General features: G+C 49.0%; 2 protein-coding genes across 8 annotated transcripts; one reads left to right on the top strand and one right to left on the bottom strand.

Annotated features, from left to right (window-relative positions):
* Nucleotides 1-8,851: 8,851 nt before the first annotated feature.
* Nucleotides 8,852-20,468, bottom strand: CDC25C (cell division cycle 25C). Of its 4 annotated transcripts, XM_067534645.1 has the most exons (16): nucleotides 20,416-20,468; nucleotides 19,688-19,819; nucleotides 18,998-19,095; nucleotides 17,808-17,847; nucleotides 14,235-14,268; nucleotides 13,962-14,048; nucleotides 13,525-13,626; nucleotides 12,932-13,069; nucleotides 12,386-12,469; nucleotides 11,925-12,077; nucleotides 11,485-11,586; nucleotides 10,941-11,003; nucleotides 10,353-10,451; nucleotides 10,076-10,209; nucleotides 9,841-9,952; nucleotides 8,852-9,508 (listed from the first exon to the last, which is right to left on the bottom strand). In XM_067534645.1, the coding sequence occupies exons 3-16, from the start codon at nucleotides 19,041-19,043 to the stop codon at nucleotides 9,368-9,370; spliced, it is 1,335 nt and encodes a 444-aa protein (XP_067390746.1). In that variant the 5' UTR covers nucleotides 19,044-19,095; nucleotides 19,688-19,819; nucleotides 20,416-20,468; the 3' UTR covers nucleotides 8,852-9,367. The 4 variants fall into 4 exon arrangements, with proteins under 4 accessions (XP_067390746.1, XP_067390731.1, XP_067390721.1 ...); XM_067534630.1 differs by lacking the exon at nucleotides 19,688-19,819 and having other exon boundaries at nucleotides 11,967-12,077; nucleotides 20,106-20,444; XM_067534620.1 differs by lacking the exon at nucleotides 19,688-19,819 and having other exon boundaries at nucleotides 20,106-20,443.
* Nucleotides 20,469-20,785: 317 nt separating this feature from the next.
* On the top strand, nucleotides 20,786-27,155 carry LOC137144494 (oocyte-specific histone RNA stem-loop-binding protein 2-like). 4 transcript variants are annotated; one of them, XM_067534853.1, is made up of 7 exons: nucleotides 20,786-20,901; nucleotides 21,311-21,358; nucleotides 22,566-22,661; nucleotides 22,741-22,845; nucleotides 23,191-23,350; nucleotides 25,333-25,452; nucleotides 25,806-27,155. In XM_067534853.1, exons 1-7 carry the CDS (start codon nucleotides 20,852-20,854, stop codon nucleotides 25,923-25,925), a joined length of 699 nt encoding a protein of 232 aa, XP_067390954.1. In that variant the 5' UTR covers nucleotides 20,786-20,851; the 3' UTR covers nucleotides 25,926-27,155. The 4 variants fall into 4 exon arrangements, with proteins under 4 accessions (XP_067390954.1, XP_067390974.1, XP_067390956.1 ...); XM_067534873.1 differs by having other exon boundaries at nucleotides 25,333-25,482; nucleotides 25,806-25,923; XM_067534855.1 differs by lacking the exon at nucleotides 21,311-21,358.
* Nucleotides 27,156-27,296: the final 141 nt, after the last annotated feature.

Genomic DNA, 27,296 nt, shown 5'->3' with positions numbered 1-27,296 from the left:
AAGACCAGATGGGAGCCACATTGACACATACTCAGAGAGAAGAAAACAGCTACTTACTATAGCCACTATGGTTCTTCAAGCTGTTGTCAGTGTGGATCCCACAAGTCATCTTCCATCCCTGCGTTCAGAGTCCTCAGCTGCCTGGGCTTTGAACTGTGAGGGAACTGCCTTGCTCTTTCTGCCTTTGTACAGGAGTGCAAGGAGGTTCAGGGCACATGCATGGCTCCCACAGACACTTCTTTTCACAATCCAGTCTCTCATGCATGAGCACCTACTGTGGGAACCCCAGTGACTATAGCATCTCGAAGTAACCATCTTTCTTCATTCTGTATCAGAGGGGTTGTGTGATGGCATGGGTTATCTAGGGAGGTGGTGCAATCTTCATCCTTAGAGGTTTTTAAGCTGCGGCTCGACAAAGCCCTGGCTGGGATGATTTAGCTGAGGTTAGTCCTGCTTTGCACAGGGGGTTGGACTAGATACCTCCTGAGGTCCCTTCCAACTCTAATCTTCTGTGATTCTCTGAGCAAGGGGCCAGGAGTCAGGAACCCCTGAACTCTAATCCTGGTTCTACTACTGGTTTGATGTGTGGCCTTGGTAGGTTACTTCTCCCTCGCTGCCTAAGTCTCGCCATCTATAAAGTAAGGAAAAACATACTTACTTCACAAGGGGGCTGGAGGGGTTAGCTTAATAATTATACAATGCCTTGAAAATATAAAGTTAGGCTTCTGGTGTGCTGTGCCCATTGCTTATCATCAATATTGTCTCATTATTTACTTGTATTCCCCCATCTGTCTGTATCCATCTGTTGCCTCTTGTTTTATACTTAGATTGTAAACTCTTAGGGGGAGGGACTGTTCTTTTGTTCTGTGTTTGTACAGCACCTAGCACAATGGGGCCTTAGTCCATGACTAGGCTCCCTAGGCACTACAGTAATACAAATAATAAGTAATAGTAATAGTAAAATACTAAATAAAAACTAAGTACAGTAGAATGTCACTAATTCAGGTCAAACCCTGCAGTTCAGACCAATGCTGCACTTTCCCCTTCTTCTCAACAAATGTTTAATAACAGAGAGATGCGAGGTCTCATATTACTATTTGGGGGGTATTTTTACAAACTATAACTTAGCTATATTTGTCAGATAAATTAGTTCAACACCCTCTGTGACACAGAAATCATTGGGTCATAGAATTTATGACCAGAAGGTTCAGAGCTCCTGCCTCACACAGGCCAGAGAACCTTGCCCAGTGTTTCCTGCATCCAGCCCATGTATTGTGGTTGAGTTAGACTGTGTCTTTTAGAAAGCTATCCAGTCTTGATTTAAAGACTACGTGATGAAGAATCCACCACTCCCCTAAGAGGGCATTTCTAGCTGCAAAGTGAGCTCTGTTTAGCCAGATACAACAGGAAAGCAGCCAGATCTCAACTTTCAAAGCATTTCAGTGTGCCCTTGCCTGGCCCCTGGGACACACTCGGCAGCTTATTCGGTGTTTTTCTCGTTTCCATGCTCTGCAGGTAGTACTTCAGCCTCTTCACAAAGCTCAGAGAGTCTGATAATTACCAAGCTCTCACCATCTTTTCCACTTGGAATCCTATAGGCCAGGTCTGACCTGTGGGGTCACCTACCACTCTAATGTGTAATATCTTGAGGATCAGTTTCACCAATTCCCCTGCAAGTTCTAGTCTTTTAACCTACTGAAGCAGCCACAGAAAATATAAATTATAAACCCTGATCTGATTCCCCAGCTTTTAGCCTAATTCCTCTGGGTCATCTTTTCTCTATGGCTCTTTACAGAATTTGACAGGTCCTCACTGTTTTAGGGATTAATAATGTCAGCAGCTTATGCCAGGGAAGCAGATGCCTGACCTCAGGGCCTGACAGGTGAGTGAATATCTTTCATGGATATTTTGTTTCATTCAAAGCTTAAGTAATCATCCTGCCTGTGGAATGTAGGGCTGCTCTGGGATCTCATAGACCCAAAGCTTGAAAAAACACAGATGTTGTTTCCCTGTTCTAAACTGGACCTTTCCTGGCCACATGGGAGGGTTATACGTCTGTATGGTCCTGTCAGCACCCCATGTGGCAGGGCTAAGTCTTTATCACTGTGGTATCTGAATGCCTTATCATTATTAATGTATTTAATCTCACCCCCCTCTGAGACAGGGCAGTGCTAGTGTCCCCCGTATAGAGAGAGACATCTGATTCACAGAGACACTAAGTAACTTGCCCAAACTCACACAAGAAATCTAGGGCAGGGCCAGGCATTGAACCTACAGTTCCAGGGTCTCATGCCAGACCCATAACTACAAGTCCATCCTTCCTCCTCATCCCAGTCCATAAATAACTGAGAGTTTACTCTCCAGTAACTCCCTCTTTGAGAGTATCTCTTGTGCCATAATCCCACTTATGTGGTGGGCCCCTGTCACTACAGAGCTTGGGAAAACCACTGCAAAGCAGTCTCAGGGTAATATAAATGCCTGCTCATGGCACAAGATGTGGAGCAGCTGCACAGTCACAACCACCTCATCTCCTCCTAAACCGCGAGTCCCATGTGAATAGGACTCCCCAGTAAAGCAAGCTAATTCCCCTTGCTTCCAACTCCTCCCCAGCCAGGTTCTCTCACTCTTTGAGTTCTTGGTGTGTGGGGAGTCTGTACCCAGAGCCAGGCTCACTGCACATATCTTGCCATGGCAGCAGGCTTGTACTTATTGTTGTTTGCCCCTTGGGGAAGTTGTGTGGTTTGGGTTCACTGAGACGCACCAGCCAAAGAAAACAGTGTTTATCAATCATAGGAGCTGCATCTCAGCCCCCTGCATGCAGGAGGCTGCACAACCACTACTAAGCCACCCACTGTCTGCTCACACCTACCTGCTCTCTTTGGTCAGATTTGTCTGTCATTTTTAGGTTTTTTTATTTATGATTGTGGATATTCATGTCCTTCGACAGCTCAGATTAGAAGGCAAGAGTCCCTCATGGGCAATACTAATGCTTAGCTCCTGTATAGGACCTTCCAAAGCTGCTGACTTCTACTAAAAAGGAAGCTTGTCTCTACCTAGCCATCAGTAAATAGCACAGCCACCATCTTTTTCCAAAGGAGTTTAGCCAGTTGACAGCCAGATCTCAGGAGAAAGTGGCTAGTGACTCTTCAGTCCACATTGTATAGAACTAACCCTGCACATGCCCATAAGCCCACACAGCAAGAGAGCCTCAAAATAGTTTACATATAGTTAATTTAGCCTCACAACACCACTGTGAGGTCAATATTACCTTCATTTTACAAATGGCTAAACTGGGGCACAGAAAAATGCTGGCACGTGGTCACACAGTGAGTCTCTGATGATAGAGTTGGGAATAAAAACCATGAAGCCTGACTCCCAGCCACTTCTAACATACCCAGTTGTGTTTTCATTTAAGGCCTTTAAACACTCCAGATTTTTGATATATCCAGTGTATGGGGCAGGAGTGGGCTGGGGCAGAATTCATGCCTATTTTCAGTTACACCTCCTACAATCCAACAGCTGGCCGAGTTCACCTAAATAAGGGTTTTGCTACTTCCAGGAGCCTTTCCTGAGGGGACGGCTATGGCCCCAGATGCAGAATTTGTTTGATGTCATTTAAGCTATTTCCCCTGTTTATTTAAACGAAAAAGATTTTTTTTCTAAATTAGGCTGTTGCCCAAACACCATAACTCAGGCCCTGAAGAGTGAAAGGTAGGGCTGGGCTGACAACGAAGAAGGAGCCTTATTTTCAAATAATTTGTTTGCAGCATAGTCAGAAGGTTACTTAGCTGAAGCTTGTTTTATTTAGCGTTATCAGTGTCTGAAGAGTATATTGCAGTGGGGGAGGGTTGCTGCAGTTCAGAGGCTTTGATCACATGCAGTCCTTTTTGGAGTGAAAGCCAGCGCCTGCCATTCTGTGCAATGTAGCCTCTGCTCTTTATTGAGCCTGGGCATGTTAATCATGAGCACTAATTGAGGGCAACAGCAGGCAGACTAGAGGAAGGCTGTGCAAACACTCCTCTGCTAGGGCTAATATTTACAGCATGGCAGCCCTGTCATTACAGGGACATTGATAGACACAATACACTAACAGCACATACTATATTAGCACCTGTACAGTACAGACATATTAACCTAGAGTAAACAGCCCAGCAGAAGTTAGTGTCAATATTCAAAGAACCCAAACACAAACTCCACCATTTCCCAGCATTGCTACTACTCCTCTAAAGAACCTTGTCTGCTCCCTGCCACAGAAAGGTAAGGGACTGTCCCTCCAAATCAGCAGTCCACAAGCCTTTTTTCCATTCTCTTCCATACTGATGGCAGTCCTGCCTCAGATTTTTCCTTTCTGCTTGTTCCCATGATGAACACGCTCAGAGCTGCTCCTGCATTTTGGCCCCAGTTTGATGCAATGGCAGGAAGGGCAATAACAGACATTCAGACACCTTACCCACTCGGTCCAAAGTCTCGGTCTTTCACAACCACCAGGCTAGAAACCATCCCAAGTGAAGTGGGAAACAGATGCTTCTTGGTTATTCCCACAGAAACTGGTTACTGGCGTTAGCAAATACGTGCCGCCTGGGGGACAGCGGGGATTCTGGGGCAGCCTGTTTGGATGACCAGAAGGGAGGTTCAGAAAGGGGCTTCCCGTCTCTCTCTGGGAGGTGAGAGCTATGAGTTCCTATGCTGGCCGGTTAAAGAACCTTCAGTCTTTTGTCAGTATGAAAAACAGGAACAGAAACAGAAAGAAAAGAGAGACTTCGGCGTAGATTTGGTTTTAACAACAAAATTTTCCTGGAGTTTGATTGGAAGATATTTTATTAAAAGCACCCGTCCTTTGCCTTTTGGGGCATTGTTTTGCCCTTTGTTATATTTGTGATTGGTCCTGGGGCAGTGCAGCTCTTTTCCCTTTCTTTGCCCAAGGTAAAGCTAAAATGAGTGTACAGAGCAGTGGTTATGCTCATGGTAAGAGAAAGACCCAAACAGATGCTCCAGTGCCTCACGGCCAGCAGCGGTTCAGAGGCATGGTGCGCTACATTGCACATGATAACAAGCTTTTACTGCTGCTGCAGGGTGGATGTTGGTTGAAGAGAATTCAGTGACAGAAAGTTTTACATTATTTCCCCCCTTGAGTTGGCAGTTATGCTGATCGTGAGCTTGCAGTGTGACACGTTAGCCAAGAGAGCAAATGCGATCCTGGGAGGCATAAATAGGAGACTCCGGAGCAGGAGTAGAGTCATTTTACTTCTGTATCTGGCACTGGTATGAGCACTGTTGGAATACTGTGACCAGGTGTGGTGTCCCCAGTTCAAGAAAGATGTCGATAAATTGGAGAGCGGTCAGAGAAGAGCCACAAGACTGATGAAAGGTTTACAAAACCTGCCTCGTCGTGGTAAGACAAATAGGCTGAACTCTTTGAGTCTAACGAAGAGAAGGTTGATTACAGTGTATAAGTATCTATGGGGGGAACAAATATTTAATAATGGGGTCTTCAGTCTAGCAGAGAGAGGGCTAACATGATCCAATGGCTGGAAGTTGAAGCTAGACAAATTCAGACTGGAAGTAATGCATACATTTTTAATGGCGAGAGGAATTAACCATGGGAACAGTTCACCAAGGCTCATGGTGGATTCTCTGTCACTGACAACTTTTAAATCAAGACTGGATGTTTTTCTAAAACCTACTCCAGGAATCAGTTTGGGCAGTTCTCTGGCCCGTGCCATACAGAAGATCAAAGTAGATGATTACAAGGGTCCCTTCTGGCCTTGGAATCTAGGACCCCCCTTCACTTCAAGCCAGGAGACTGAGACAAACTATGGGACCAGATGCTGCTGGGTTAATCTGTTCTTTTCCTCCCTCAGCTTCCTACTGGCTGCAGCCGGATTTTTGTCAGCCAAACTTGTACATTTGTCCTTTTTGCTTGTAATACAGATGACACATGGCAAGGCACCAGCACTGGGCTGGTGTTTGCTTTGCTCCTTATCAGCAGGATCAGCTGCTGCAATGATTCTACCAGGGGAGACCCAGGTACAGGCCTCTCCCCTACAGCAGGACTTTGAATCACAACACAGAGCTGCTGTGTCCACAGAGGCAGCATCCTCAAGTTGAGTCACTGGCAGCAGGATTTTTGGAAGTTCTCTTTTCTTTGCTTTATCTTCTTACAGACATCACCTGCTCCCATTCCTCCCAGCCTCGTCGATTTCAACCCATATTTCAAGCATTAGTTTACCTATATGTACTGAATACCACTAGCACATTTAGGCTATGGCTACACAGGAAGAAAAAAACTCATCTCTGAGCTGGCTAATTCAGGCTCATGGGGCTCAAAAATTAGTGTAGATGCTTGTGCTCAGACTGGACCCCAAGCTCTGGGAGCCTGAGAGGGGAAGCTGGTAAAGGGATTTATGTAAGCCTCATGCTACAGCTAACTCATTCCTCCTAAGAGACACCTGCAGCTCCTGGAGCCAGAGATGACAAGATGAACCTTGCACATGGGACACCTAGGAAGGTCAGCTATGGGAGTAAAGAGAACAGGTTCCGTTTGCTGCACTATACTGAAGAAGTCCAATTTCAGAGATGTTTGCCACAAGCTCCTGCAGATGCAGCAGTATGTAGGCCTGGCTGAGAAGAGAAGCACTATCATAGCATGGCCTTGTGCACTTTGCTCTCTCATCTGAGGGAGCCAGCTTGCTACAGAATGGGAGATGAAATCTGGAAAAGAAAAAAGCCAAACCAGAGCTCAGCCCAAAGTGCCCAGGCACTGGGAGGAAACATTCACAGGCAGGCAGCAGGGTGGGGAGGGTGCGAGACACCAGGGGACCCGGGCAAAGGCTCTTCTTGGTGAGGATGAAGTTCATGGTGTAAAGCTGCAGTGCTGGCCAATGGATTACATGGTGGGGGAAGAGCCCCTGGCTTCCAGCCCCAGGGGAAATGCCAGATTGCCTCAGAGAACTCTAGGGATTGCCCCCTGCCAGCTGCAGTCCCCTCTTGCACTGTTCCATGGAGCATGTGGGACACCTCTTCCCAAAGATGCCTTGAAAAATAGTTCAGCCACACAGAGCCCTCTAGACCAGAGACTCTCAACCTTTCCAGACCACCGTGCCCCTTTCAGGAGGCTGATTGGTCTTGCCTACCCCCAAGTTTCACCTCACTTAAAAACAACTTGCTTACAAAATGAGACATAACAATACACAAGGCACGGCCACGATTACTGAAAAATCGCTGACTCTCATTACTACCCTGTGATTGTAAAATAAATCAATTGGGATATAAATATTGTACTTAGATTGCAGCATATCGTATATGAACAATATAAACAAGCCATTGTCCATATGAAATTTTAGTTTGTATTGACTTCGCTGTGCTTTTTCTGTAGCCTGTTGTAAAACTAGGCACCTATCTAGCTGAGTTGGTGTATCCCTGGTTGAGAACCACTGCTCTACCTAGACAATGGGGCATCTTCATGTCTTCACCTTCACTGTGTTGCAGGAGCGCCCTCTGGTGGAATCGTTTCACCTAGCGGCAGCTTTGTGCTCCTCCCCGGCAGTGTTCCCTCTCATCTTTCTTATAGAATGCTCCCTTAGGCTTTACAGACAGCTTAAAGAGCTGGCCGTGTAGCACAGCGTGGGGTAGGCCAAACATCTCTTCCTTCCAGGCAAACGGATGGGGAGCAATGGGTAAAGGAGCTGTGCTCAGGACACTACAGAGTTTATTCCTGTCATTGATCTTAGTTACAGAGACGGTGCAGAAAGGGAGTTTGCTTTCTCACAGCAGACGGAAGATCTTTGGACTTGCTGTTGCTCCCAGATTGGCTGGGAGAGACTGAAGGGAATAAATGTGAACTCACCCAACCTTTCCTGCTATTTGTGGCCCCAGAGCTCATACTTTCTGAGAGCAGAAGCTACTGACAATGTAAATAGCAAACAGGTCACAACTCATTTTTGCACAGTAGGTAAATTCAGAATTCTAACACACAAAAATAGCATAGGCTGTGTCCAAGACAACAAACCTCCTTCCCCGGTCATCTCCAATACATCATGCCTTCTCTAATCTACACTGCAGGCTCTTTGGAGCTGGACCCATCTCTGGCTTGGCTGTAAAGCAGTACACATTCCTTTACTGTCTGGAAAATGATTGTGTTTCAGTTGGCATCAGGATTGATTTGCCTTGGTCACTGTTTACCTCAAGGAGAATACTGCCAGTTTTATTATATACATTCTCAGTGTCCATCCAAAATAACGGGGACATAGGCATTTCCTGACCAGGCTTCATTTAGCCTGGTGTCCTGTCAGAGAGTGGCCACTCCAGAAAAACCCCACAATGGATAATTTTGGAATAACCTGCCCCTAGGAGAAGTTTCTTCCTAACTTTGTCAGTTGGTATGTGCCTTGAAGCAGGTTTCACATTCCTCCTAGAGGAATGTCCATATAAATGGATAACTGGTCCTCTTATCAGTGGGAATTTCAAACTTGTCTTTTCCCCAACATTCTAAATGGAGACAATTTTAGAGGTAAAAATCCTGGTGAGCCAATCAGGAAGCAAAGATTTGCATATGTGATTTGATTAGCTGCTACTCAGTAATTCCTTAATTGACTGTGAGGTGCTAATAAGGATGCAGCAGAGATGTCATCTGATTGGCTAACAATGTTCCAGCCTTCAGTGTTGATCTTTATGGAGGCACATGGTAGACTAGAAGCTTAATGACTCTTCACAGGACTTCTCAGCCAATCATAGGCCAGGATTTGGCATCTGTTTAGTCACTCAGGGGCTTCTGTCATGAGAGGAGTTCATGGCATAAATGGGTGGGAGTCACCAGGCTGGAGGGACAGTGAGAGATGTTCAAATCAAGCACTTTGGTATTTAAAACTGTTTATTCTTTCACTAAAGAGACAATTTAATGTAAACCCTGGAGTAACCTTGAAGAGAAACAGGGAGGCTCCTGCTGGAAGCAGGAGATGGAACGAGGGGTCAGAGCTCAGGCTGCAGCATACCCTGCTCTGCAATGACAGGGCACAACAGCGAGGAGCAGCCTAGAACCTGGCCAGCTCTGTGCCTTCCATGTGAAGCAGGCCCACTGTTTCCTTACAGACAGCTGTGTCCACCCCACCACACGTGGGCTTCACGCTCAGCCACTATCTTTTGGAGATGCAGCATCAAGAATCAAGACCTTTCAGACAAGCCTCCCTGTAGCATTTCTTAGCATCTGAAATTGCTGAAGATGGCTGCAGTTTCCACAGGACAAGTAAGGTTCCCATTTTCCAGCCTCTTACTGTCACTGAGTGGCCCACTTCTAAGAAAAAAAAAGACCTTCTCTATGCAAGGCACAGCCCTTCCAAGCAGTGTCCACTCAAGGCTGCTGCCTTTGCCCTCACAGCTTCATGAGGCGAGCGATTTGGTCACGTCTCCTCCGGTCTCCAGCCCACAACTTGCTCTTTGTGCGGAATTTCAGCAACTCTGCCTTAAAGTCCTGGTGGTGCATTGGACAGTAGCCCCGGGGTTCACACAGCTCCTGAAAGATGAAAGGAAGACACGTTATCCAAGAGAACCCTAGCCAGCCCAGCCAGACAGTTCCAGTGGAGGGAGCTGGTGCTGCTGTTCTCAGTGGATGGAACTGTTTCTTTGGTTTCAGCTCCCTGGTAACCAACACCTATTACTGGGCAGGGGGAACAGGCCAGTGCCTGGGCACAGCCATGGGAGCTAGGAACTCGGTTCGAATCCACTGCTGACACTGGCCTTTCTGACTTGCTGTCGCCTTGAGGCAAGTCAGCCTCTATCTCAGGAGGCCTGAGACTCCAAGCCGATAGGCAGCCCTTCCCCCATCATTGGATGCCCTGCCATTACCTTGTACTCAGGGAAGAACTCCTTGTAGCCTCCTTTCAGGACGTAGAGCTCAGGGTAGTGAAGTGCAGGGTACTCATTCATGGCTCGATCCTCCTCCCTCAGATAGCGGCACCTTCAAACAGCAACATGTGGAGCTAAGTCAGCCAGGCGGCAGCAGGAGTTATTTCAGCAAGGACTGCCCACCCTGTTAGCAGCTACCTTTCCCATGTTTTGACCAGACAAGACCTGCACTCACATCTTGGGGCCCCGTTCTGAGGAGAATTCACAGTGGAACACAAGGACAATGCGTTTCTGCGGTGTGGATGGGAAGAGAGGTTTCTTTAGGAAGAACTCAAAGACGTCTTCCTGCCTATGAAAGTTCAGAGCCCCCTGCAGTGGAGAAAGATTGATCCTCAGCAACACACGGGATACTAACAGCCAGGTGTGGCTCATCACAAGCACCTGGTGCCCCTACCCAGATCCATCCCATCCTTCGGACCCTCCCTGGATCGTGGCTGACCCAGTTCCCTCACCTTGATGTGCCCCCCCAAATACTCATAGGGGTAGCGACAGTCGATGATGTAGAATGTCTCAATCAAGCTTTGAAATTGCTCAAAAAGCAGAGCAGCCACCTGTAAAGGATCCAATTTACACTTCAAGGATTCAACAATGAGGAGCAATTCCTAGCTACACAACCTCCCCTCTGAGAGACAGAACTGCTGTTCTTACCAGGCCAGCAAGGGACACAGGCTGTATGCAGCTGGGATCACTCAGCCAAAATACAAGAGAACATTCAAGCAACACTCATGGCTGGAAGAGGGTGTTTCTCGCTCTGTTCTAGTGCTAACAAGCTTTGAAGGCTGGAATAAGGTGTTTTTCTCCACATTAATGCAGTCTTGACTTGAACCAGGATTCAGAAGCAGTAGCTTCAGCAGTCAGGTCAAACAGCCCTCCCCAAGCTGCTCTCCAGTGGGAGTAGCTCCTTGTTACTTAGTATTATACACAAGGGTGTTGAAGAGGAGGAGGAGGAGGAGGCAGAGCGAGGGGCACAGGCACACTTGGGTCAAGGTGGGGGAGGACACAGTTACAGCTAAGGATGATGTGGGGAAGCCATTGCTCACAGTCTCCGGGGTGATGTATCTCAGATCCTGTTGTCTTCCTGTCACTGTCGGCAGCGCATATACCTAGAGACACATACCCAGTCCAGCTCAGAATCATAAGAGCTGCAAGGCCCCTGCTCTTCCAGATCCTCAAACTCAGAGTGATTTCCACACCCCATACCCTGTAGTGATTGTCCCCCTATCCTCCACCCCTCAGGGCCCTGCCATACATGGTAGTGACATTCTCCATCCTCTGATTAAATCCATAACCATTTCTTTTGAGCACAGGATTCCTGCGTTTGCTGGGAGGAGGTACTGCTCTCTGATTCTTGACTTACCTGGCACCTCCCTGGGGGCATCGGGATTTGATTTTGAGACAAAGATAGTTTAACGTGTAGAAACCAAAGCAGCTCCCTAGGACTGTCTCTGGGGGTCAAGGCCTAGGACTGAAAAATAACCAGCTCTGCACAAATCAACGTTAGGTGGTTCCTTCTCCCACATCAAGGTCTACCCCTTCTGATAGCTGGGATTGTTCAGAGCGCAGGTGGCTGGAGCAGACACATACCTTAGAAAAGTCCCCAATGAGCTGTCGGAAGCCATGGTCCTGATCGAGAACTTTGACAATCTCCATGTCTGAGAGTGAGGCCGTCTTCTTCAGAGTTGCACTCTGCAAACAACCAGGCAGCCATCAGCAATACAGTAGCAAACTAGTCCCTAACCAGCTACTCCGCTGTGTGGCTCTGTCCAAATGTGCCAGGCTGGGCTTGGCTACACCCCGGTTTTGCAGTTCCTCAAAGCAAAGGCTGGGCTGCCCGCTCCAAAGCCCTGGCACTGGGTTCTAAAGATGCTGCCTTAACTAGTTTCTCTCTGAAGTCAGACACCACATGGATTAGCCTTATTCCAGCAGCTGCTAAGTGACAAGGATTCGGCCAATAGGATTTGAGGAGGGACTGAGGCTTCAAGATGCAAACAGGTTGGGCTGGAGTCCAGGTCTGCCTCCCTTACCCCCTCCAGCTCCTCATAGACAGGGCTGCGTCTCCGTTTCACCTTGATTGGAGTTTCGTTGTCCTGGCATCTCACTATTCTCTTCAGCACTGGTCTGTCCAACTTCTCTGGCATAGACGGTGAGCGGTATAGGCGACTTCGGTTGACAGAGACCTGCTCAGAGACAGACAAGGGGGAAAGGAAAGGCAAGTCACAAGGGAGCGCCCTCTCCCCGGCTCGAGCAATGCTCCCCACCTGGAAGCCTGGATTGCAGAGGCTCATGTCTGTAGAGCCCCTTTTGAGCTGGAAGCAGAATAGCTCCTCCTAGAATGGCAGTAAGTGGATTGCGAGCAATGCCAGCCCTATCAGCAGCCCCCGAGTCTAACATGGATTTCTGCCCTGCAGGGTACAACCTTTGCCCAGACACCTAGGGCCCTGGGTGGGTCTGACTGAATGATGTATTAGTACGTAAGTTCACTCACTTCACTGATGTTGATGTCCTGGGTGAGGAGGGGTCCAGAGAGCAGGACAGCCATGCTGGAGGACAGGTTCCCAGCCACTGGTTTCTAGGGAGCAGAGAAACAGCATCAACCACTCGCACAACTCACCTGACATCGCTGTCAGGCTTCCAGTGATCAAGAGTAACTGGTAGCTGTGCGCTGCCGTGCCCAATGATGGAGGGATTGTATTCAAGTGAGGGAGGAGGACATGCAGCTATGGATCTGCTACTGTCCAGAAGGGCTGCTCACCACATACCACGTAGCTCCACTCCTCCAGCTGTGGAAGGGGAGAGGTGACCTCTTTATCTTCTCCCAGTAGGAGCTCAGGCTCCCAACACTTTGTTCAGCTAAACACTACCAAAGCTGCGCAGTCCCTAGAACACTGCCAAACACCTGCTGGCTCTTGGTCATCTGTCAGTCCAGTCCAAGACAGGCTCTCCGGTGCCTACTTCCCTAGCCTCTGAACTGCTCTGTGAAGCACATGGTGGAGTACATGCAGGGCAGATGACCATGCCTGGCTCCTCTCACCTCTGTCTCTTCTTGTTCATCGGGGAAGAGCTCTGCAAAGCCATCTAAGTTCTCTGCCATTCTGTATGGATGCAGTGCCACTGCACCAATTGGGCTGCCCAAATCTTTCACTTCACACTCCTCCAAGCCCCCTGCATCCTGCCAGGGAAAGAGATGGAGCTAGAGTCCTGCAGCAGTGCTTTGCTCCCACCCAGGCAAGTAGCGCTCAGCCATGCTCTCCAGCGCCACTCACTGACAGTAACTCCTGATGGTGGAGAGCCAGACTCTGTATGGTTAGCCTGTTTGGCTAATCCCAGAGAGTACCACGTAGAACTGTTGCAGGGTATTCTTTCCTGACTGCCCCCAGTGTCAAACCAATAATACACAAACATGTGACCTCTCTGATTCCTTGCTCCCCACAGAGGGCAGGGCTTCAGACAAAGCTCAGGCAGTGTCCACAATCAGAAAAGGGAGATCTGACCCAGCCCAGTCCCCTCCTCTAAATCTCAAAGGAGGCCTAACCCCCATCCAGCCCTGGCTATCATTGGCATTATCCTCTCCACACTCATCCTATCGTGTCACTGGATACTAAGAAGCCTGAAGCATTAACTCACCAGCTGAGCTGTGACGCAGGTCAGCAGAGGATCTGTTGCTCTCTTTCGAAATAGCAGGGACCTAGGCATTTGCCAACCTGGGCACTTAAACCAGCCAACCTCCTGAAACAAAACAGAGGGAAAGGAACCTTTAGGATTCCAGCTCCAGTGGGTAGTCAGATCTGGTCCCATCCACCATCTCCAGGGTCTAGAGCCTAAGACAGATTCAAATCTTCCCCTGGCTTTAAGCAGGTACTGAATCTTGGTTAGGAGTAGATTCACCACCACAGTTGGTTAGGAAAAGGAATTTCGGGATCCCAGAGGATTGCCTCCTTCCATATTCAGTGCTTGCTAAGGATTCTCCTGTGCTACAGAGCTGCAGTACATGGTCTTCCATCTGCCACCACTTCCAGCAAATGCCTGTGCAGCCCCCTCACCCACATCCAGCAGGTACTCACGTTTTCCTTGTTCAGGGGGCTGTCTATCTCGTTACCCTCTCGACGCGTGGAGCCTGGGGAACTCGGTGTGCTGCATAATACCTGGGGCTACAATGCACAGAAGGAATTGTTCACTGGGGTCAATGGTAAACTTGAGCCCTAAGACCTGCAGCTAGTGTTCCACTGCACCCAGCCTCCTCACAGCAGCTCACAGTGTTTCCTGGGCCTGCTCAGATGCCCCACCTCCTCCCAGTAACAAAATCACCTACCTCCCAGCAAAGAAGAGGTACCTACCAGGAAAGATTTTACATGCTGCCTCCGTGCCTCTCTGCAGGGACGAAAACAGCCAGTCAGAGTATCCTCAGGCCTGCTCTACTGTCCAGCTTGCACATCCTGAGAGGCCCCCGCCCATTTCAGTATGTCCCTGCAGAACACCAGAACTTGTGCCGAATTACAATGCTCAGCACTAACACAGCACGCTGGTGACACTCAGCAGGCAGGACAGGGTGATTATCCCATTTTATGGAAGAGAAACTGAGGCTAGAGTCTCGCCCAAGGCCACACTGAGTCAGTGGCAGAGCTAGGATTAGAACTCAGGCATCCTGCCCTTCATTTTACAGCCCATCCCCCTGTTTAAACTGAACAGGACACGGCTGAACAGCTGCAAACTTCTGGACAGCTGAGAAATTACTCATGTCTCAAATGTCCAGATTCTTGTATAACATGGGGTAAGAAATAATACCACATGTAATGCAATTGGTGCTCCCATGATGACCCTAAAAAGCAAGTTTCCACATCACAAAAAACACTGCTTTGTCAGTAGTCTCAGAAGAGAGACTCAGAATTGTCCCCTTCAAAGGCATCCAGGCCCAACCACCACTTGTGCAGGCCCAGGCAGGACTGAAACCAGAAAACATGTACTATATGTGTAGTCAGAGACAGGAGGAGCTGCTCTAGGCAGGAACCTGAAGGCTGTCTATAATCAGCTGGAGCCGCCTAGTGAGAGGAACATATTGATGCGTGTGTATGAGAGTAAACAGCTATTTCTGACAGCAGCCTAGCCACGTGTGCCACTTAGTCTGAAATTTCCCCTGCATGGGCGGGCAGCGCAATGAAGTGATAAGCTCCTATCTAGGAAACTGAACAACTTCAGAGATTATCTTTGTGTACTGCTTGGGCATCACTGTGCTGGGCATTGCCAGGGAGACACAGGCCCTGCCCCAAAGAGCTCACGGTCTAAGCTGAAACAGGACTTGCCAAGTGAGTATGGCAGACAGGAGAGGGTGTGCGTCTGCCGAGGGAGGGGGGGGACAGGGGTGTGGGGAACGGACATGATCCAATCCAACCCTAGCCATGGAAATGAGTGCTGCACAAACATCCCATTCATTTTACAAGCTGCACCCAGTCCAACCAGCCCTGCTGTCTTTGGTCAGTGATCTTGGGCAGGATCTCAGCATAAGTGGTTCTTGAGGAAGGAGTTGAAGGAGGAGAGGCCAGTGGCCTGTTGTACTAATTTAGATGGAACATACGGGCTAAAGTCGCTAACATAACCCAGTCACTGTCCAACATGAGACAAGGCCTTGGGTTTGGTACGGTACAGAGACCTCTGCCTGCTTAGCACATTGACAAACACACCATTAAAACCCTTTTACCTGTTTGTTAAAGATGCAGAAAAGAAGGAAACTAGTTAAGGCTTTTCAAATGTAAAGTATTAAGTAAGGTTTTAATTTGAACATCCCTCATTCTGTTTCACTTCAGCTGTACGGAGTTTTAGGAGGAAAAAATCCTTGTGTGACAGTCTCTTAGATGGTATCAAAGATGATAATTTACTGTTCTTTTGCGTAAGAAAGAAGAAGTTAGTTGAGATTATCTGGATCTGTTGTCGTTGCTGCTTCTGTTAAAATCCAGAACTGTCTTTTTGGGGAAAAGAAAAGAAGTTAGTTGAGATTAACAGCAGCAGCAACAGTTCCAGTTTAAGTCCAATCCTGTTTCATCTCAGGTGGTGTTTGGGATTCATCTGGAGCTGCTGTGAGTTGCAATGTCTCTGGATCTCTCACTCTGGCTTGGGCTGGTCAGGATATCTCGCAGGATTAGGATAACAGAGACCCAGGAGATGGCAGGGGTGGGCTTCCATTTGCTCTTCCCTCTGTCCTCTCCTATTTCCTTCCCAAAAATCTCTTTGAGGGCCCATAAAAGGAATGGTGGGTGAAAGAGCTTTTATAATAGCTGGGCCTCCAACTCCCCTCGCATTGTAAAACCAACTATAGAAAGTATATGAGCGTTCTAAAGTGTTACAATAACCGGTCATAACCAATGTTAATTAAAGTAGGTAAAATTGTTTTCAGGAATGAATGTTTATTATTTACTCCACCATGATGCCTAGTTTCTGACACACCAATTTTGGTTCATTAATTTCTTGTTTCACATCTTCTATTTTTTTACCAAGCATAATTTTAACATCGTCCTTGAGTTATATCAAAGTTGCCTTTTTGGTTAGGCTAATTCAGTTTTTCTGTCTCCCTTTTGTTACATTAACATTTGTTATTCTAGGCTATTGTGACGTATTATGAACATTTATATCCTTTTTACAGTTGAGCTCACAATTAGAGTAAATTTGTAGGCCTAATTATTACAATAGCCAGTCAGATTTACTCAGAGATCTTTTTGATTTTACCTTGTTGGTCTTCTCACATGTGAGCACAGCAATGCAGCAGAAATAGGTATAAAACAGAACTGGTGCCTGCCAGGCCGCATTGGAGACTGAAGCAGCTTAGCCACAGAACAGGTACTGTGTGGACAGCAGCAGCATGGAACTTCTCTCGACTCACACAGCTCAAGCCTATTTTGGAAGGATCCCATCGAAGGAAATTCAAGTCACTGTGGCCCATTTAGTCTTTGGTGTCTTTAATGAGGCTGCTGACAAAGCAGTGTTTTTTTGTGAAATGAAAACCTGCCAACTAGAAACCGGACTGAGTCATTTAAAAAAAAACAACTGCTAATTTCACATGAGAACCAGAGCCACAGAATACAAACTACTTTTAGTTATTATCAGCTGTAGCCAGATCTGAACAGCTGATTGAAGATGAAAGGAGTCCATATAACAACCACCATTCATTTAAGTAGGGGGTTTGTAGTGATTAAATAGGGTTCAAAAGGAACAAGAGGGCAAAGACTCAGCAGCTGGAAAGGAAAGGTAGGACCCCGCTCTCAAGATGCTGCAGAATTCCTCTTCCTGCTATGGACAAAGTTAAAATCAGAGAATAGGCGGAGATTTTGCCAAGGGAAGATTAAATTCAAGGATATTAATCTACCTCAGCATATTCTGTGCAAAGGGGAAACCTAGGCCAATATCAACCCGATGTTGTCACATTCAAAAGATAACTGTCTTGCAAACTACAGTACTACCATTTCCCCCATTTTACACAGTGCACTTTTAGGATCTGAAAGCTGAAACAACTTTTCCCAACAGGCTGGGTTTCCAGGCCTGCAAAATGGGTGAATCCAGCGCAAGCCTAACTGTCCCACACTGAAAGGCAGAAGCTCTGGGGAGATGAGAGGCAGCAAGAATGGTTTGCATGATGTGGCACATGACACACTCCATCTAGAACCTAAATGTTAACACTCCTTGCTTAACTACACAGTATCTTCCATCCACCAGTCACCCACATTTTACAAAGAGAAGATTATTGGGCAGGACAGGAAAGATCCCTGCTACTCTTGAGAGGGAATCTCTCTTCCTCAGCCCAAGCCTGGTGTGTATTGCCATTTCAGAGAATATCATTCTGCATCTGATCTGGCTCATGAACAGGAACCACAGATACTGTGGTGATGAGCAGTCATAGAAGAACCCTGTTATACAGAACTTACAGCCCATCTTGAAGTCCTGATGAGTCCACCCGACCTGCAACTGAAGAGAGAGAAATCAGCAAAACACACTGTGGGCATGAGCATGGAGCATAAACTGGGAATAATTTGATTAAATGAAGAAAAGACATCTAGAGTCTCCTGTGGCCTACTTGCTATGACTATCCAAGATGGGAGATTAGAATGAGAAGGATAATGGTAGACTGAATATCAAGAACACCTCCTAGTGGAGAGACCCAGGCTGTGGAATGGTCTCAGGTAAGTAACTTGAGACATTTCAAACTACAGTGGAAAAAGTTCTAGAAATTATACAGCAGGGCTCAGTCCTGCACAGTCCCAAGGGATGGATGAGACAAACTTGGTCTTTTCTTGCTCTAGCACTGAAGATTTTGAGATCCACAGAACCACTAAAACAGCATTTGCTGCTGATTTTACTTGTTCAAAGATGACTATATCTGTAACCTTTCTCTTTTAGAACAGAGTGAGACAGGGGATGTACTTCACTAATATTGCTGGTGTGTTACAATAGTATGTATAGGTTTGTGTAAGCTGAAAAGACAAATTATCCCATGTACTCATGCTTTGGAAACAGCACAGTTAGAGAACAGTTCAAGGGAGCATTCTAAGAGAATAGCCAGCCTTTTCATTATAAGGATGGCAAAGTCCTGTCCACCTGGCTAGGCTGTGAACTAGTCCTTGTGGAGGCTGGGCAGGTTTTGGACTGTCTCACTTCAAAGGGGTGTACAGCTGGAGATGAGGATTCTGAGAGTCTTGACACCATTATGTACAAGTACAAGCACTGACTGCTGGAAATGGCTAGTCAGGTGAGGTGTGACTACTGCTGCCTATACTATGCAAAATGTGCTTGTCTTACTTGTCTTCATCTCCCCACAGCCCATCTGTCTATTTCATCTACCTGTTGCATCTTTTCATAATCCCAGAGTGAGAGAGCTCTCAGGAACTCTCTTATTACTTATTTAGACAGCACATAGCAAAATGAGGCATTGATCCTTGATTGGGACCGCTAGGCATTGTTGGAATACAAAATAATAATAATAATGGGAAGGAGCTGAGCTGGCTGACAGTACTTGTGGTAACCAAAGATATTCTTTCGGGTCTTGCCGCAAGCATAATAGCAAGTAATAAAACTAGGGTTATGGCTTAGAATTGTGTCCCAGTCAGTCAGCTCTTACCAGCCTCCAGTGTGTCTGGGGAATGGGTGAAATTGAACGCGGGCATCTCCTCACCACTGCTGAGATCAGACAGATCTAGACAGCACTTTGGCGTATCCCTGTAACAACACATCAAAATCCAAAGTATCAAGGAATGAGGAAAATGGTGACATTTCTGTAAATCAGCATGTAGACATCAAGACAAGAGACTGCACTGGATTCAACAGCAGGATCTCTGTCAGAACTCTTTTCTGCATCATGCACCCACTTAGAGTTACCAGAACCATAAATGATACCTTCCCCGAGTCCTATCCAAAGAACTCGGAGCCTCAGCTTTGTGAGCCATTTTGGGAGTTTTTGAGGGCACCTTTATAAAAAGATACCGTTTTTCAGCCTGGGATGGCTTCTCAGGCTCCAGAGAGGTTTAGTGGCCATGCTAATCACACCAAGAACCTTTTCTTTCTTTTTGGAGAAGCCCTTCCAGAGCCTTTCACAGGAGCTGGGGCAGTCTTATGGTCCTTTTGGGCCCTTTTGAGCATGCCTCGCTGGCATCATGGCCTTTAGAATAAAGTTTTTTTCAGCACAATAATGCAGACACTAAACAGCAGGGAAGTCCTCGATTTATCAATCACCTCTCTTCTCCTTCCCCCCCCCCCTGAAGAGCAAGCTGCTGATCCAATCCTTGTAGTAAGAGCACTAATGGATGTGTACCTCCTGACCCACTGAGCAAGGGGACTGCCTTAGCCTCAGCTTCTTCTCAAATGCTTCTTGCACTACTTGGGTCTCTCGCTATGCCATGGAAAAACCAGATGCGCTGTTAGGTGTCTGCCTGCTGGGCAGGGGCTGAGTGGAGACATCAAAGGAATTCAGCAAAAGAAGAAGCGAAGCAAAGAAACGGCCCGTTCTCTGCCGGGGGTGTTCGCTAGAAGGGGCGGGCGGAGAGCGGGTTTCGTTACAGTCAGGGCGGATGCCCGAGCCCGTCGCCCCCTGCCCTGCCCTGCCCTGCACTCGTGCCTGGGGTTCGTCATCCTCGCTACCAGAGAAGGGACTTTCCCCGCCTAGTCCCAGCGCCCGGGACCGGGGCCGCTCCCGGGGCGCAGGGCGGCGCAGGCAGCGAGACGGGATTTACCCAGCCAAGGTGCTGAGGTTCCTGAAGCCCCGAGCGAGGTCGGTGACCGGCGTGCGGGGCGGCTCCGGCGTGAAGGGCAGGGAGAGCTCGGTGTCCCGCAGCAGGTTCAGCACCATCCTGCAGCTGGCGCGGAAGCCGAGACGCGAGCGGGGGCCGCCGGGGGAGAGATCGCCGGCCATGGCGCCGCACGGACCCGGGCCGCCGCCTGGGAGCACAGGAGCCGGGTCACCGCGGCCCCTCCCCCGGGCCTGGCAGACCCGCCGCGCTCCGCCCGCAGCCGCGACCAGTGCCGGGTCCCCGCCCGGCTTACCCCGCGCCCGCAGACTTGAATGAAAACAGAACATGGGAACCTGAAACCTGCCGCCCCGACCGCGGCCAATCACAGAGATTGTTGCCGAACGTAGCCAATCAGGGCGACCGGGGGAACGGGACCAAACACAAGACCCGCTTTCTGATTGGGTAATGTCCGCGTGACTCGAGAGAAGCGAGCACCTATTGGGGGAGAGCGCGGCGATAACGTTTGCTCTTGTTACTGGACGGATGTAAGCGGTTCCGCCCACATCCGGCGCAGTTTGGCTCTGTGAGGCCAATCACATTCACCGCCCCCGGGAGCACGTGGTTCTTGTGGGCGCGGTCTGTCGTTATTAGGCAAGTTCCGCGTCCCACCGCCAACGGGTAACAAGGCCCCGCCCCGAATCCGGGGAGGCGTGTGAGCGGCGCAGGTGCCGCCCTCGCCACGTGCTGTCATGCTGCCCGCGCAGGGCGCGCCGTGCGGGTGGGGCCCGCGGGCCCGCAGGTACCAGGCGGTGGCGGTCCCGGTCCCGGTCCCCGGCGTTGTGCTGGGCGGTGTCAAGTGCAGCGCTTAGCCCCGGAGTTAACGGCCGCGATCTCCGGGGCTCGCCGGTCCGAGCCTGGCTCCGCCCCGTGTGCGCGGGGTCCGGAGGTGCAGCCCTGGGCCTGTGTCAGCGCCGGTCAGGCTGGTCTCCAGCCGGGCTCGCTCGCCCGCCAGCCCCGTGGGCGCACGTTCGGCCGGCGCCCGTGGCTGCCTGCCGCGGTGGTCCCTGCGCTCCGTGTTCGGCGGCTCAGGGCGGGCAGGAGATTCCGGCGTGTTCCGACGTCAGTGTCTCCCGGGGGTGGGCGGGTCACTGCGCTGGCTGCCGGGCGGGCGGAGAATTGATCGCGGGTCTCTCCGTGACACTCCTCAGATGGGACGCGCCTGCCTCTGCAACAGCGTCCCCACGTGAGCCCGGCAGGTGGGTGGAAACACGTGACACGCAGAACCTTTGCCTCGGGCGTGAGCCAGCGGTGGCCAGACTGGCTCTTGAGCACATGTGGCTCTTTACAGTTTGTGTGGCTTGCGGAGCCCCGATGTCTCTTCTCCCCTCCCCCGTTCTCTGAAACCTCCCTTCTCCCAGTCTCTTTCCTTGCCCAGAATCCCCATGGTTGTTCTCAGGTAAGTGGCACCAAGTATCCCAGTCGCGCTGTTGCTGGATGGAGCCGGTCAGTTTGTTCTAGATAAGTCCTAAGGGAGTATGTAAAGCTGTGGTAAGATGTGGGGCCAGGGATTTAGTTTGGTTATGTTGCTTAGTTGTCCTATGACAATTGAGACCTCATCCTATTGACTACATTCTGACACCTCTTGACCCTGTAACACAACACACAGTTCCCCACATTAAGAAGCTCCGTCTAAAAGATAAACGGAAAATGAGATGGGACGAAGGTGTTAAATTCAAGCATTTTCCTGAGTCCCCATTTTCTGTTTTGTAGATGAGGCTGAAGGGATGGATCCCTGATAATGGAAATGGGTATTTGGGATTGGGATTCGAGCTCTTGACTTGTTTAGCTGCTCTTGGCTGATATGAAGAGTGCATAGATCAGCCAATGATATTTGCTGCAATACTGAAATTTGCCAGTTAATGAATATTTAGCTTCATTGGCAGTTGGAGATATGACTCTTTTTAAGATATATACATCTGCACTCTTGGGTTTTGTAGATCTACATTTGTATCTATTTGATGGTTTTCCTTTCCCCTCCTCTATAAGTTCTGGAGCAAGGACTATGTCCCTGTCTGTATAGCATGTAGCACGATGGGGCTCTGATTCTGAGTGGGGGTTAGTAAGGATCACTGCAATACACACATTCTGAGTATGAGTGGCCTGGAGTGTCTGTCTTTGTGGTGCATCCTGGGCTTCCACTAACCAGGCCCAGAGCTGACCTGGAGGAATCCTCTAGCTCTCAGGAGAGGGCTAACAGGTCTCAGTGCTTCAGTTCTGAGTTTCAAAGGAATAAACTGTCCCGAAAGCTGAGCTGGATCCTTATGATAACTGGGCAATGCAGATTTAGTTCTGCTTCCCAGGACCAAGCAGATGGCTGGTTAATCTGTGGGATGCAGAGAGTCACCCTCTGGCTGTGACAAAAGCAAGTTCATCGTGCAACAAATTCTCTCTTCTTTGGGACAGGTCCTTGTCATCAAAGCCCTTCTCTGGAGTTAATATGGTCAGCGTGGGAGTTGGCACAAAGTCAGGCCTAGCAAAAGGAGCCAGCTCAGGATTCAGGTGTGTTGGATGCATGCTGACTGTGGCTTATCCAGGGCTGACTTCTGTGACTCTAGTACTAACTTTTCCTCTTCACCAGACCTGACACTGAGACCGATGAAACCGTCCTGCAGAGGAGACAGAAGCAGATAGACTATGGAAAGAACACTCTTGGATACCAGCATTTCCTACTACAGGTCCCCAAGTGAGGTGGTCCCTAGCTTTCACCTACCCTTCCCATATGAGCCTGCTGATTCTGACTGTGATCACAGGCTCCCCAAACAGGGGAGAGATGCCTGAAATTGATTTAAAGTGACTTCCTTGCCTTAAATCCTGCCTAAGGGCAATTTTCTTCCAAAAGCCCCAGAAGACCTGGCATATTCAGGAGCCTTTAGAGTGTGCTTCCTACATCCTGCTTGTGACCTGCTGAGGAGGAGCCATCTGGCTATTATTGCCATGCTCTGGCCCCATCAGGGTGGTCTTGCTGCTGGGGTGAGGCATGTTTAACGGAAGCACCTGGTCACTGAGAAATGTTCTGCTTCATTCCCAGGGCCACTCGGCAGCCAGGGATTCACCCCCAAACTCCAAATAAGTACAAGAAATACAGCCGCCGCTCCTGGGATATGCAAGTCAAGCTGTGGAGACGGGCCTTGCATGCCTGGGACCCGCCCACCCAGCATCCTCTCCTGTGTGGACAAGGACTTCCAAGGGAAGTGTCTGCCAGTTGCCCTTGTCTCCTCTAGAGTCTTGCAGGGGAGAAACTCTTCTGAGGGGAGGCAGGATAGAAGCCTAGCGATGTGGAACTTGGATCCACACAAACCAATGGGTTGTGTCCCATCCCTCCTCTTCTTCTCCCCCCTCCCCTCCCTGGGCTCCCTATAATCTCTCTGGATACAGTGGTCCTAGGCAGCAAATAGCTAGAGTGTGGTATGTTAACGTATCGAATGAGGTCCCACAGGGATCGGTCGGGGTCCAGTTCTGCTCAGTCTTAATGCTTTAGATAAGGGCATAGAGAGAGTACGCTTATAAAGTTTGCAGATGGTACCAAGCTGGAAGAGGTTGCAAGTGCTTTGGTGGATAGAATTAACATTCAAAATGATCTGGATGAACTGGAGAAATGGTCTGAAGTAAATAGGATGAAATTCAATAAGGACAAATGCAAAGTACTCAACTTAGCCAGGAACAATCAGTTGCACACGTACCAAATGGGAAATGACTGCCTAGGAAGGAGTAGTGCAGAAAGGGAGCTGGGGTCATTGTGGATCACAAGCTAAATATGAGTCAACAGTATCACACTTGTGCAAATAAAGCAAACCTCACTTCTGGGGTGTATTAGCAGGAGGGTTGTAAACATATCACAAGAAGTAATTTGTCCACTCTATACTCTGTGCTGATTAGGCCGCAGCTGGAGTATTGTGTCTGATTCTTGGTGTCACGTTTCAGGAAAGATGTGGACAAATTTGGAGAAAGTCCAGAGAAGAGCAACAAAAATGATTAATGGTCTAGAAAACATGAACTATGAGGGAAGATTGAAATAATTGTTTTAGTCTGGAGAAGAGAACACTGAGGGGACGTAACTGTTTTTAAGTACATGAAAGGTTGTTACAAGGAGGAGGGAGGAAAGTCTTGCCTGCATACTCGGGGTCTAACTGATAGCTATATTTGAGGTTGGGAAGGAATTTTCCCCAGGTCAGACTGAGACCCTGGGGTTTTTTGTTTACTCTGCAGTATGGGGCATGGGTCACCTGCAGGTTTAAACTAGTGTAAACGGTGAGTTCTTTATAACTTGAAGTCTTTAAACCGTGATTTGAGGACTTCAGTAACTCAACCAGAGGTTAGGGGTCTGTTACAGCAGTGGGTGAGGTTCTGTGGCTTGTGATGTGCAGGTCAGACTAGATGATCATGATGGTCCTTTCTGACCTTAAAGTCTGAGGACAAGAAGCAATGGGCTTAACTTGCAGCAATGGTGCTTTAGGTTGCACATTAGGAAAATCTTTTGGCCTGTCATGGTAGTTAAGCACTGGAATGAATAAATTGCCTAAGGAGGTTGTGGAATCTCCATCACAGGAGATTTTTAAGAGCAGGTTAGACAAACACCTGTCAGGGATAGTCTAGATAATGCTTGGTCCTGCTTTGGGTGCAGGGGACTGGAGTAGACCTCTCGGTCCCTTCCAGACCTACATTTCAGTAATTCTACGTCTACTGGGGTCCCGTGAGGCTTGGCCCTCCTATGGCACTTAGCGCTAGGTATCAGGAGCTTATAGAAGGGAGGGAGAGATGCAAGCAGATCCCAGCAGGTGCTCAAATGTCCCAGTGGTGAGTACAATATAAATTCCCCAGTGCTCTGGAAAATGCTTCTGTGTGGTGTGTGCCTGCTTTGCCATTTCCCCCAGCTTCATGGTGGGCAGTGGGGAAAAAAGTACAGTGGACTCGGCCCCAATTGCTGAGTTGGATGAGAGAGCAAAGACTCAGTCCAGTGTATCCTGTCTCTATCAGTGCTCACTGGAGAGGAGTCCTGCCTACTGCTCCCCGCCTGGGCACAAGGGGATGAAGGGCCTGATGATCTCTCCTAGGTTTGAAACATGAAGTGGGTGACAGTGCTGGTTCATGTGATGTCCAGTGCACCTAGTTACCTGCTGTTCCTTTCCACTGACTGCGTCAGTGTGAATTAAATTGCCATTTGTTTGCAAGGCAGGGGCTGGTGACGCTCTCAGGAATGATGGAGACAAACTCTGTGTGTGGCTTCTCAGAAGACTGGCCTGATGCCTTGAAGCCTCTTGAAAGCCTGCCAGGAGAATCACTGGGCGGACGGGTATTTGGGCTTTGATTGGGCTTTCTGCTGGTGAGAGGGACTTGGGGCAGAAGTAGGGAATGCTATTAACCGTTCATTGTGAGCACAGGAGTACGTGGCGCATGGTGATCACCAGCTTAGCAGGAGGGGGTACTGTGCAGCGAGGTGCAGTTTGGAAGTCTTGTGCCTTCTTCTGGACACTCTCTCTCAAGCAGTGTTGATCATGGGGATGGGGAGAAATGGGGGGAACGATCCTTGGGGCTCAGCATCTTCTCCAAGGGACACTGTCATGCATTGGGTTGTGGGCTTGTGCGTCTCACATTTGGGTTGGTTTTCCTTCCTATTCATGTCTGTCTTCTGTCCTGTTTTCACAGTTTGCTGGCCTGCCATCTTCTGACTGCTTCTTTCCATGGCTGCCCCAGATCGACTCCAACTTGCTGCCCCTCCTAGAAGAACCACACACCTGCCCATACTGCTGCTGGATGGGGCTATGACTCTCCAGAGAGCCCAGATCATTTGCTGCCTCTGAACTGACAGTGTGTAGGGAGTGGGAAGAGCTCAGGCTTCAAGATGCATACAAGCCCTGCTAACAGGATCCCCTGAGCTTACGGAGGACTTGTGATTATCCTGAAGCTGGCCCCTCCAAAGGGGGCTTGGTGTTAGTGTTCAGGCTTGGAGCTGAGCATCAGATCACTTACACTTGCACAAACAGCTGTAGCTGCTGGGTTTGTATCTCCTCCCACAGCCCAACCTCCAACTGTGTAGAGCTAGGATCAACCAAGTCCCTGATACTAAGGGAAGAAAGCTCTGTCACCTGTGTACCTATAACCCTAGGCACAGCAGTGAGTGCCAGCACACACAAGACCAATTCTTTCTGATTCCCTTCAGGAATCCGTTCAGTCTCGTGTTCCAGGGAGATCTATATAGAAGGAGTTTGAAAAATGGAAACTTAAGTCAATAAAGACTCCATAACAGCTGCTGCCTGGGTCCTTTCTCTGTCCCTAGGCCTCTTGGACTCTGCTCACTACAGGCAGGCAGAGGGTGGCTTTGGCAATTCATGAGGACTCAAATAATGGGGATTGTGACTCACTCCACAAACCAGGGAAGGGTGTGTCTGTGTGTGTTGATCTGTAGGAGGAGCCTGAACAGTGAGGAGCAGTTTCAGTCCCAGCCCTAAGGAGTAGTGTTATGGGGCAGAGGAGATGTCAAAGGTCCCAAGGAAACCATGAGTCTTAAGGGAGGAAGTTTGCTTTGCCCAGTGCTTGAAGTCTCCGGGGAGGTTGCTTCTGCTCCTTTTGCCATGGGCAGGATGTGAAGATGATTAAATGTGTACCATGAACAGGTTGCTGGAGAGCTGCCCAGCAATACCTAGCCCCAGGAGGGGCCCCATGAAATTAATGAGCCTGTGGCTAGGCCACTCCAGTAATCACTTAGTACTTTCCTTCAGAGTTGGGAAGGGCTCAGGGTCTTGGAAATCCAGCTAAGTGGAATCTGGGCAAAGAGGGGTGGGCTAGAGGAAATAACTTCAGGCCCTTGCTTCCTGGGGGTCCTGCTGTGGGGCCACAGGCAAGGCCTGTGACTTTCCAATGCTGATGTTTCCAGCAGAGGATGCCCTGACATGCTAGTTTTAAGGAACATGAGTTTTGGGGTTGAGTGCACCCCATCCAGCTGCTGGCTACAATGTATTAAGGGGCCCCTACTGCTACTTCCTGCGTACCCCCACTCTGGAGGGGGGCAGCTGCTGGTCAGTGTTGGGGGCGGGGGAGGTGATAGTGCCACTGAAGGGATCCACTGAAAGGAGAACTTGGCTCCCCGCAGGGTGAGCTGCTAGTCAGAAGGGTTTTGTGGGGGGGGGGGGAGGAGCT

Source organism: Emydura macquarii, unplaced genomic scaffold (assembly GCF_026122565.2).
Source record: "Emydura macquarii macquarii isolate MOO-44397 ecotype Brisbane River unplaced genomic scaffold, CSIRO-AGI_Emac_v2 contig_378, whole genome shotgun sequence".
Taxonomy (NCBI): domain Eukaryota; kingdom Metazoa; phylum Chordata; order Testudines; family Chelidae; genus Emydura; species Emydura macquarii.
The sequence above is the reverse complement of the archived record's forward strand: the minus strand, read 5'-3'. Positions and strand labels throughout refer to the sequence as shown.

Excerpts from the sequence above, each read along its gene's own strand:
- CDC25C (XM_067534620.1), bottom strand. The coding sequence starts at position 20,284 with ATGGCCGGCGATCTCTCCCCCGGCGGCCCCCGCTCGCGTCTCGGCTTC. Across the intron at positions 19,096-20,105 it reads AACCTCAGCACCTTGGCTGG|GGATACGCCAAAGTGCTGTC; the intron begins GTAAATCCCGTC and ends GTGTTGTTACAG. Across the intron at positions 14,049-14,234 it reads AGCATGTAAAATCTTTCCTG|CCCCAGGTATTATGCAGCAC; the intron begins GTAGGTACCTCT and ends TGTGCATTGTAG.
- LOC137144494 (XM_067534853.1), top strand. The coding sequence starts at position 20,852 with ATGCTGCCCGCGCAGGGCGCGCCGTGCGGGTGGGGCCCGCGGGCCCGC. Across the intron at positions 21,359-22,565 it reads TCCCCACGTGAGCCCGGCAG|GTCCTTGTCATCAAAGCCCT; the intron begins GTGGGTGGAAAC and ends TCTTTGGGACAG. Across the intron at positions 25,453-25,805 it reads GAGAATCACTGGGCGGACGG|TTTGCTGGCCTGCCATCTTC; the intron begins GTATTTGGGCTT and ends CTGTTTTCACAG.